General features: G+C 50.9%; 2 protein-coding genes across 2 annotated transcripts in view; both read right to left on the reverse strand.

The window, feature by feature from the left end:
• The window catches only part of ETH_00033340 (uncharacterized protein), a gene marked incomplete at both ends in the record, with an annotated part of 6690 nt that extends 2359 nt beyond the window's left edge, over positions 1-4331 (reverse strand). The window contains 8 exons of the mRNA XM_013377849.1: positions 175-739; positions 956-1036; positions 1502-1614; positions 1897-1992; positions 2309-2398; positions 2886-3009; positions 3159-3338; positions 3805-4331. Coding sequence (XP_013233303.1) covers positions 175-739; positions 956-1036; positions 1502-1614; positions 1897-1992; positions 2309-2398; positions 2886-3009; positions 3159-3338; positions 3805-4331 — 1776 coding nt within the window. The remainder of the gene's footprint in view (positions 1-174; positions 740-955; positions 1037-1501; positions 1615-1896; positions 1993-2308; positions 2399-2885; positions 3010-3158; positions 3339-3804) is intronic.
• Positions 4332-8025: 3694 nt separating this feature from the next.
• Positions 8026-9365, reverse strand: ETH_00033345 (Ras family domain-containing protein, putative; the record flags this gene model as incomplete). Its single annotated transcript, XM_013377850.1, has 5 exons — positions 8026-8187; positions 8407-8537; positions 8805-8879; positions 9087-9154; positions 9313-9365. The coding sequence occupies 5 exons, from the start codon at positions 9363-9365 to the stop codon at positions 8026-8028; spliced, it is 489 nt and encodes a 162-aa protein (XP_013233304.1).
• Between the last annotated feature and the right edge of the window lie 1138 nt (positions 9366-10503).

The raw sequence follows: 10503 nt of genomic DNA on the forward strand, positions 1-10503 counted from the left end.
GCGGGGACTTCTGGAGGAGGAGGCCCTCGGGGAAATGCCACTAAGGTCGTTTTCGTGAGAAGCACTTCTGAGGCTAGGATGCTTCAAAGCAAGGCTGCGGGCTGTCTGGCCCTCGGGGGCCCCCCTCGCTGCTTTCGCCTGGGAATGCGTGCTGCTGCTGCGCTGCAGCAGCACCATTTCAGAATCTTGCAGAGACTGCCGCGAAGTCCCGCGGGAAATGGAAGAGGGCCTGTGCAGCTCTTGGGTCGAAGGGAGAGTGGGGGCACTGGCGGACTTTGGGGCCATGAGAGGAGCAGCAAGTCCTGCAGCAGCAGCAGCTGCTGCTGAGACGAAGGAGTCGCGAGCCCTCTGCAGCTCCGGCGCGCTGGGACTTTGCGACTTCCGCGCTTTTGCTGCTCCCTGCTCCCCTGGAGCAGCAGCAGAAGCCACAGAAGAAACTCTGCGGCTGCTGGCCAGAGAAAGCCGAGAAGCAGAACGGCCCAAGACAGCCCGATCCCTAGGCGAAGAAGGTGGGGCCTCGTGAGTGTCTGGCGGCTGCAGTGCTGCTGCCACTTTCCCCGAACTCTTCTTTTTAGCGGCTGCTGCAGCAGCTGCAGCAGTTGCAGCTGCTGCACCTGCTGCAGGCTGCGCAGCAGCACGGCCGCCCCGGCTGGCTGAACGAGACCGACCCTCAGCCGAAGAGTCCCACCGGTAGCCTTTGTAGACAGGGTGAGATGCTTTCCAGGCAGCGAGATCATCTCTGAAATATAAGAAAGGTAAACGCAAATGAAATGCATTAAAAAAAAGGTGAATTCCCTCAAGTTCTGAGTCCCAAGGCCTGTTGAGCCCCCATTTGCTAAAGCTGATATAGACTAACTCTGGAGAAGAACACAATGCAAAGAGAAATTGCAACTTCAGGTTATTGCATATTTATTGTAAAAAAACTTCTGAAAAGTGCCAAAAGGAAAGAACCTACCTCTCTTTGCGAAGCTTCTCCATCTGCAGCTGCAGCTCATGGGCCTTTGCCTTAGCCGCAGCAAAATCAGCTTCCTGCACTCTGCGGCGAAAACCAAGCCCGCATATGCAGCAATGAAACATGAAAATTTGCATTTGAACAAGTTCGAAAATGCATGCACAATGTCCTGATACTAAGATGGTTCAGTTCTCTAAGTTTTGTCTTCTGAATTAAATTACAAGGTATATTTGTAGTTCTCTGAGTAGATTAGAACTTGAAGAATAGAAAAGCAAAGTGCACGAAAGTTCACAACCATCACGGAAAGTCACAAGAGGCTGAGACAGCCAACCAGCATGAGCTGTGTCAGCAATTGCTCTCTGAGTGGCATTGCTAACGGGGTGAGGCAAGGGCGACAAATCTTTTCGCGATTTTCAAATGCTACGCTAAATATGATATTATTATGAAATTGCTACAAGGATTAAAAGGCCTGAGACTCTAACTGCCACGAGATACAGCACATGTCTTTCTATTTGTACTCTGCGCCGTCTTCGTCCCAATCTATCTCACTTGAGGCGATGGTCTTTGAGGCGAAGCTTCAGCAAGACGTCCGCTTTGCGGGCATTTTCTTTTTTGGTCTCTTCCAGTTGTTTCGCCACTGTCCGAAGTTCCTTCTCTACTCTCTGCCAGTTCACCAGCAGCAAAACAGAACGGCAAGTACGTGCATGCATCCATGAATGCATGCAAGCATGTTGTGGCTGCATGAGAAGGCCACAGACCCAGTTTTGTTGCCTTTTAAGCTGAAAGCAAACGCGTGTTGGTTTTACTGCGCAAAAGAACGTGCTTCTGGGTTGAGCGAGGCTAGAAATATATGCATGCAAGAGAAAGAATAGTGGCATGAGTAGTGGCCACAGTGGAGGCAGCAATAGTAAGCCGAAGGAACACTTGCATTCTTCCAGCCTCACCACAAATTTATTCTCCCACATTTTCCTTTCTCGCTGCAGACGCGAAACCTCCACGGCCGGGACCATCGAGGTGGGCTCCCGCGTGGCGTTGATGCTCTGAGTACCAATTAGTCCAGAAAAAAGAGTGGCCGAGGCGCTTTTAAGAATAAAAACAATTAAGGTAATAATAATCAAGAGAATACTGACACCGGCGCATGCATATAGTGCTCCGTTTGAGGGCCAGTGCCTGGGTTACCGCTGAGCTCTTCTTGAATTCAGTTGTGTTCAAAATGCAATTGCCAAAATGCAACAAGACGAAGCAAACGTTGTAACGCTGTTGAGGTGCATCCAAAAGGAGTACTCTACTGTACCTCAAGCGCGGAAAACAGCATATATATATTTTTTTATTATAGAAGCTGCACTCATCAAACACCTTGAGCCTCGCCTGCAAAATGCCTTGGGAGCTGACTTCCTTGACGAAGCCTTTCTCTAAAAGTGTCGCCTCCGTTTCAGAGAGCACGAGCTGCAATTCACGGGGCAGGCGTGAGCATCACCAAAGGCATTAAGAGGTAGCCTCTGCAAGCCAAGTTCCGCAAGTAATTCTGGATATAAATGGCTGTGGCGGCTCAGTTTCTACACTTGCCTGCATGCGATTGACCCCCAAAGTGACCATCTCCGGAAGCTGCTCCAGCGAAGCCTTGTCATCTTCTGAGAACTGCAATCAGTGAACAAGTCAACGACTCAGCGATAAGCGTATTTCCCCTCTCAAACCCACGCAAAACTGCGAAAGAGCCCATATTTTCCCATCTCCAACTTCTCTACAACCATTTTGCGCAAAGTAAGGAAGGAGAAATCGGCCAAAATTGGCAGCCACTAATGCGCTTCATCGCAATCTGTTTCTGCCCTTACACGTGTAGTCACTACTACTTGTTATGTATGTGTAACATGCAGATATTAATGTATGGTTGGTGAATTCACATTGCTGCCACGCAGAAATCTTATGTACGGACATTGCAAGCTGCAATGGTAGCAGCAAAACTTTTGACTGCAGCCTTGAGGGAGCGGAAGGCGGTGGTGAAGGCGTGGGCCTCTTCCTCGAGAGTCTTTTGTTTTTCTTGAAGACCCGACACAAACCTGAGGCCAGCATTTACCCACTCGCAACTGGTCTGTCCAATGGTCTCGAGCGAAACTTACCCGCCTTCATGTGAGAGTCAAGGGAAACAACAGGCAGCTAGCAGCAGCAGCAGCAGCAGCAGCAGCACGAAAGCGGCAGCACAGCTTGCCTCTTCAGCACTTGCAACTTTTCCTCAGACTCCTCCCACCGCCGCTCCGCCTGCCGAGCCAGCAAAGCTTCTGTGGCCACTTGACGTTCTTGAATTTGCAGCTTCCGCACGAGGTTGTCGTGGGTGTCGCGGTAGACTGCAGTATCTGCCAGCAGCTGCTGCACCACAGCAGCCGCCTCCCTGAGCAGCAGCAGCAGCAGCAGTACAGGTGCCCAGTCAGCCGCAGCTGCAGCATGCAGACGGCAGCGAACAGCAGTCGTGCACAATTGGCAGCAGCAGTGCAGGAGCAGCTGCAGCAGCAATACAGCAGCAGCTGCAGCAACAGTGCAGCAGTAGCTGCAGCAGCAATACAACAGCTGCTACAGCAGCAGATCGCCAGAGACACGAAATCAATGGCAGCTGCCGCTGAGCTCAGTGGCGCTGCTACCTCCCCAAGTGCAGTCACATATACCCAGATTCATTTCTTTACTGAACTTCTTTTCATTTAAACGCAGCCACAAACAAATAGACCTTCTTTAAAGCCCCTTGAGATACCAGTGAATCGGCTTCAAGCCCCTTGGGAACCCCTTCTGCTATGTGAGAAAGCTCTTTGAAAAACTGTAAACCCTTCTAAACCCCTTTCTAGGTTTTCTGGCCCCTGCCTTACGCTTTAAGTCGCTCTACAGTTTGTCTGTGTCTCGCTTTGGTCTCCTCGAGCTCTCTGATGAGCTGCTGGTTTTCGCCAATGACTTGCGAACAGAGCTGCTCCTTGGCAGCCACTTTGGCTCGCAAGAATCCCTGCGACTCCGCCACCGCCACCCGCGCATGCACAGGCATTTTGCTGTGCACGGAGCTGCTTGCTGCTGCGCTGGATGGGCCACTGGTCACCTCCGCAGGCGCCCCTTCCAGCTGAGACCCACACACACGGGCCTCTGCGAGTTCCTTCCAGCTTACGCCCACTTGGCGGGGGTGAGAGCTGAGCCTGCGAAGCCGCAGGGGGGAAGTCCCAACTGGGGGTGCTCTGCGCTGGAAAGGCCTGTAAGCCTGCAGGGGCAGAAGGGGAGGCTGCTGCTGCTCCTCCTGGGGCTTGTGCTGCTGCTGCGGCTTGTGCTGCTGCTGCAGTTGTTCAGGCTCTGGCTGCTGCTGGCGCTCGACAGTGACCGGAAGTGACTCCCCAGGTGTCTGCGCCTTCATAACGCTGCGAGGCCCCCGCCGTGAGGGGCCTTAACTCTTCAGTTTCGTCAGTGCCACAACTCGCTGCAGCTCATCAGTTGCCCCCAAATGCCCCGTTCCTCTGCAGCGCGGCGACCGCTTGCGCTGTGCCGCCACACCGCAGGTCATAGGTCCCCGCCCCTCTTTTGCGGTGTTACCTCATCAAATGCATGTTCAAGACCTTGCTTGATAAAATTGCTAACTTCTGCCGTAAATTTACCCCTGAGGAGCCCCAAAGGCGCAGCGCAGGCCGCCCCACCCCAACTCGATAGCCGTAGCAAGGCGGCGGCGGCCCGGAATATGCTTCACGGGTCCCCCAGTCTTCAACAGACAAAAACTTGAAGCCTGGCACAGTACAGTGTAAAAGTGAAAACTAATTCGAAGGCTTCCTTAGTGACTGAGAGGGCAGCAATCGGAGCAGCTGTGGCTGGCGCCGAGAGCTCATCGACAGGGCTGGTGGACCAGACCATTGTGCCTGCGACTGGTCAACCTACTGCCTTAGTATTAGTTATTTTCCCATCATTTTTAGGCTAGGAAATTCGGCTGTAATCTCAATTATTTTGATGCCCGCCGTGCATTCCCCTCAACTCAAGGTAGCCACCTACAACAGCAAACGCCGCTACGGCCGCTACTGCCGGTGCTGTGAATCAGACAACTACGGCTCTTGCAAAGAAATAGCATCTGCAGCGAATGACTACCTCTTTTCAATTTCAATTTCAGAATTCTGTTTCTCCAGCGCGTAATAGCCCGAACTCAGCCTTGCTTGGTACTGCCGTGCGGCATGAACCTGCTCAACAGAGTCACTACCACTCAGCACTGCCATTTGGTGAAGCGTGCACGTTGCAGCAACTCCCTATTACTTCTACACTTCTACACTTATAGAGTTGCTAACAAATCAAGGCCAGATCAGTTCAGCTTGGTATTTCCACGCTCTACCGTGCTGACCCCTCCACGATGTCATTCTCAGCAATCAGTTGCGCAAACCTCTAGACCTATGGTGGGTTTCCGTGAACTTCTTTGGGGCCTCTTGGCAGCCCATCTGGCGTATTTGCTGCGACAGTGCCTTAGAAATTCGACTGGGGGTCCGACACCACGCACTTGAAGAAGCCCCAGGAATTTTCCATGGGAGAGAAGTACACACAAGCATCTCGTGCGCAATTAGTGCCACGCTGCGCTTAGTCTTTACTAAAGGGCTTCATTGATCTTCAGCTCTGCAACCGTTAGGACATTAGGCACGCTCACAAATACTGCATTGTTTGGGGGCGCGGCGCCCACACACTAGCGCAGGGGAAAAGATGAGCGGGGATAATACCATTGTGCGAAATCGTGTTAGTGACAGAAGATACTGAAGTTCAGCTCTTACTGCATCATAGTGCGCATTAGTTGGCCTATTGTTGACTGCTTTAGTGAGTAGGAAGACGAAGCAGCCAGGGTGTACCTGCATGTGACGACCCCCAGTGCCTTCGTAGCATTAGCAAATATTCAAACGAAAATTTCGAAGGCAGAACTCGACAAAGGTTACAAGGGAACAGTCAGACAGAACTCGACAAGGGTTACAAGCACAAGGCAACTGGGAATGCACGAGCTGTTCAGAAGCGGCAGCTCGACTGCTTTGACGTTGGGGTTTACTGGCCCTCATCTTTCGCAAAAGACAAGTCAGTAGAACGCTCTTGAGCGCGCTGTAAGGCAGCGCAAATGATCTTTTCGATGCTGGTGGATGGTGCGGGAAACGTTCTCTATGCAGTTTAAGCGACCCATAGGAATCTCATCTCGAACCAGAGGTTACAATGTCAAATTCCCAGTTCTTGAGGAATCCAGGGCGCACCTGACAGTTCTTGGAAAAAGCAGGGGAAGTTGCTATTTGCATCCCGGAGGTAACAGGCAGCACCACGTCCCAACGGTAAACGGCCTCCCTCCCACTTAAAAAAAGTAGGTAAGGGAAAAACATATCCACAAGGAAAAAGACCGGCCCCCACGGCTTGTTGCATTGCGCCAATGTGTTCTCCGCCTGTCAGACCTGTGCTTTTATGTACCGATGGCAATTACTGTGCCGCATCTGTTGATTTGCCTTCGCAGTGAGCAGTTAATTAGCAGTGGAATAGAAAACCGGAATCCGAACGCTTCCTTAATACAAAGCATTGCGGCGGCCTTCAGCGGCGTTGATGAAACGTGGCTCTACCCTTTGCTCTGAATGTTGACGTGGTGAAATTCATCCAACTGCGGGTTAATGGTGGAAATAAATAATGTGCATAAGCTAGCCAAATTTCCTGTTAACTAGTAGTGGCATGAACGGATGGATAAGCCAGACTCCCACAACATCTACAAGCTAACTAGCGAAGCCGATGCCAAGGCGGCGGGATTGCGAGAATCAACGGGCAAAGAAGACCTTGTAGAGCTTGGCTCAGTTATTTGACAGGTAAAGCATAGGTGGAGGGTCAGCTTTTTGGTGCAGCTTGCTAGTCTGTGCGCAGTCTATGTGTTGTTCCTGGACTCTTCAGGTATACGTTGAGGTGTAAGGAGCCATCAGGCGTCCTCAAATCTTCCCTTTTACTGTGATTCTGCCGTTCTCTCTCTGCACTGTGTGAGTTCGCGTGGAGCGGTGGGGTTTAGAGTGCCAACCGCCACACAATACAACTGCCCCTCTCCCTCACCTCTGCCGATGCGAAGAATAATACAAACGCAAACACTAACACCAACTAACACCAACAACCACACAAAACACTCGCCCACTTGTTCACCAGCTAGCTAGCTAGGAGGCGGTTGAGCTGGAAGCTACCACGAGGCTCAGCCCGTAGAATGCACTGAGCCGCCACCAACGGCCCCGTTAGTCTTTAATTTGCCGACTATGTCTAAATTTCGCAAATGAAAACAAAGGAATAAAGGGGACAAGGGACAGGGGACAGTTTGGGCGGACGCGGTAGAGGTGGCAGTGAGCGTCGCAGCGGAAGCAGCACAATGGGACAAAGGCCACGGCTTGGTGAGGCCTTTGACAGCAGCAGCAGCATAAGCTGCTCCACCAGTAACTCAGCAACAGCCACCACTGGTCTGCACATGTTGGGGGCGGATTTCCTGGTTGCTGAGGGTCAGAGTTTCCGGCAGGTAACTGCATCACAAAAAGCATTTTGGTCAAAGGCTATATTCCACTAACAAATACGCTGGGAGGTCACTATCAATGACAGCAGCACTACACCCAAATGCGCATCAACATGCGGAGCATGTCAAGCTGGTTTCCTTACATCTGCTCCTGTTTGGTTTCATGTTGCATGGCTTTCCTAGCTATCTCCTCAAATGCGGCGCTGACGTTAATGGCCTGTTTGGCGCTTGTCTCGAAGTAGCTTATTTTAGACCCGCAAAATGCCTCAGCCTTGGCCGCAGATACCCGACGTTTCTCCTCTAAAAAGAAATACTCATTCCTTACCACAAATGAATATCGCTATGTGCATGCATATGTCTCTCCATGTATCTCTGCACACGGCGAAGATGCATTCACGTTTTTGGTTGGCGTACACACATATCCTCAAACAAGATTTAGTATGCACACTAGCGTGGCTATGCATTCATGCATGTAGGGACATCTCTGCACACTTTTTTGCGTACACCACAATCACATACACCAACGCCTACACACACATAAATATTCCTAAAGAGAAAGCAACAAGGGACGGTGCGAAGGGGATCACAGCGTGAACAACAGCTCAGACATTACTGCTGAATAGCGATGATAGCATGCCGCAAAGTGATAATCATATGTAATCAAATTATACTCCTGTCGCTCACTCTCATCCACTTTATTTCCCAGGACAACAAAGGGAAAGGCGTCGGGGTCGGCGGGAGAAGACTGAAACGTCAGCAACCAGCACACGGATTTCCACTTCTATATTCGTACTTCCACATCTACTATTAGTTCACATATCCACTGTAGCTTCATTTAATGTCCTTTTTTTCAGCTGCGACAGTTCTTCACGTCAAATTCGCAAATGGAAGCCTCACTACGCATAGACTGCTTGCATGCGAGGATATAAATGCGGACAGCAACGCAAAAATACAAAGTGGTTACCTGTATAAGGAATTCGTCCTTCCAAGATTCAAGACTGTCAAATGACTTCGGGTTCGTAACGTCGAAAACCAGAACGCAGCAGTCCGCGCCGCGGTAAAAGGCCACCCCTAAACTCTGGAACCGCTCCTGCCCTGCGGCAATAGGCACCCAAAAAACCGTGCGCAAGACTCTGTGCAGAAGTGATGGAAAAATGAAAAAACTGAAAAACACACTGGGGGCGCACCAGTGAGGGGAGGAAAGCACTTGCACCCAGTGCATGTATGCACATATGGAGAGTTGCCGGTTACAACGTCGAACTCACAAACCAATATTGATCACAGTGCAACAATATACGTGAAGGTGGAACATTCTGCTGCGATGAGAATGGGCTCTCAAGAACACGTCACGCAGCGCTGTACCAGCTGTGTCCCAAATTTGAATGGTGACTTCTTTGTCATCAATGACGACATCTTTGGTAAGAAAATCCGCTCCAACTGCGTGCAAAAAGCAAACTTAAAGAGGTGGAAATCGCAAACAGTGGCCCAGAAGAAGAATGGCAAAAAACTGGAGTGACAGTGAAGGAAGGGCTGCAGCAGCATTAGTGAGGGAAATAAATCCAACATGCAGTCATAATTGGCGCAAAAGGAACGCTGAGAATATATTCCTACACTAATGCGCGGCCTGCAACTCCTGGAGCTTACTGGTAGCTTTGTACTGATTTGAAAACTTCTTATTCACATACTGGTTCATCAACGAGGTTTTCCCCACGCTGCAGCCACGAATGCAGAAACAAGACCAGGCGCCTACTTTGCCTACCGAATCCAGAACCCCCTTTGTCCTTTGTGCAGTATCTCTACCGACTGTGGTCTAGTGGCACAACTGACAACCTGCTACCGCTCCAAGGAAAACAATAGGCAAACTGATCACCTGCTGTCGCCCAAGATGATGACTTTCAGCAGTGACTTCTTCTTCGGCGGCATTCTCGCCAAAATCAAAAAGCCCAAAAAGTAAGTTGGTAAGGCTGGTCTCGCCCGTAGTAATGCCAAAGTCTAAGTGAAACTGAGGGAGGTGTACGTTGACCAGCGCCCACCCCCAAGCTCGAGTTCCACTGTACGATCTTCTGCTTGTTTCCCTCCCTGAGGCGCATGCGATGCCAGGCACTCAGACAGAGAAAAATTTTGATTTCTTGCCGAGCGCCCTGCCCCAATCCCTCCTCTTACAGGTCCTTCTAAGCATCCCGACCCGAAACGGCGCTGCTGCGCCGAGCGCGGCCTTATTTCCCGCGTTCCCCCCTCTTCATATGAATGAACATGTTGAAGCAGATGCGGCTGCCGCTGGTGTACTACTGCTACTGCGGCTGCTGCAACTGTAGCTAGCAGTGAAGGAGTGATCTCCGCCCTGGGCCGCGCAAAGCTTTGATGTGCGAGCAGAAGCGTGGGCGCTGGCAGAGCAGTACTCGGGGAAAATATAAAAACTGAAGTGGGTCGACCCAGCAAGAAAATTGTTTCAGAAAAGGAAAGAGACAACGGGCCCCACGATGTCACAGTGACGAGCACGAGTCCACAGCTGCGGCAACTCACGCTGGAATGGAGTTCCGTGTTCTGCTGGCGATCAGTATCTGGTGTCGAGCTCCAGTGAAATACAGAAGTAATATGAAAGCAGCGAGCGGAACTTTATGTCCCACCGGTGCAACACAGCTTCAGGTACTGTCACCTGCGTGTCTGCGACTGGTGTAGCGCTCGGCGCTACAACAAGGCGAAGAGCTGAAACAGAAGAGTCAGGTATTGAGCTATAAATTGTACTTTGAGCCTAATATAGCTATTTACCCGTAGTTCGTCGGCTCCGGCCCGTACCCAAGGCTAGTAAGGCACACGAGCAAGGTTTGGGGCTGCCTGAGACCTGCGTAACGGGTCGGCAGGTTTAAACTGAAGGAATCAGCTCTACGCTTCTCATGAGCTCACCATCGCCTATATCAAAGCGTTTTGTTTTTACATACATTTTAGTGGAGGTTAGGTGAATATCTAGTGCTTTTGCGCTTACCGGATTCAGTACTGAGATGTTGAATGCAGCCACAGTCACAGAAACTGTCTGTTATGATAAACCAGAAGAAACATTCCG

Source organism: Eimeria tenella, genomic scaffold (assembly GCF_000499545.2).
Source record: "Eimeria tenella Houghton genomic scaffold, Eth_scaff64, whole genome shotgun sequence".
In the NCBI taxonomy this organism is placed as follows: Eukaryota; Apicomplexa; class Conoidasida; order Eucoccidiorida; family Eimeriidae; genus Eimeria; species Eimeria tenella.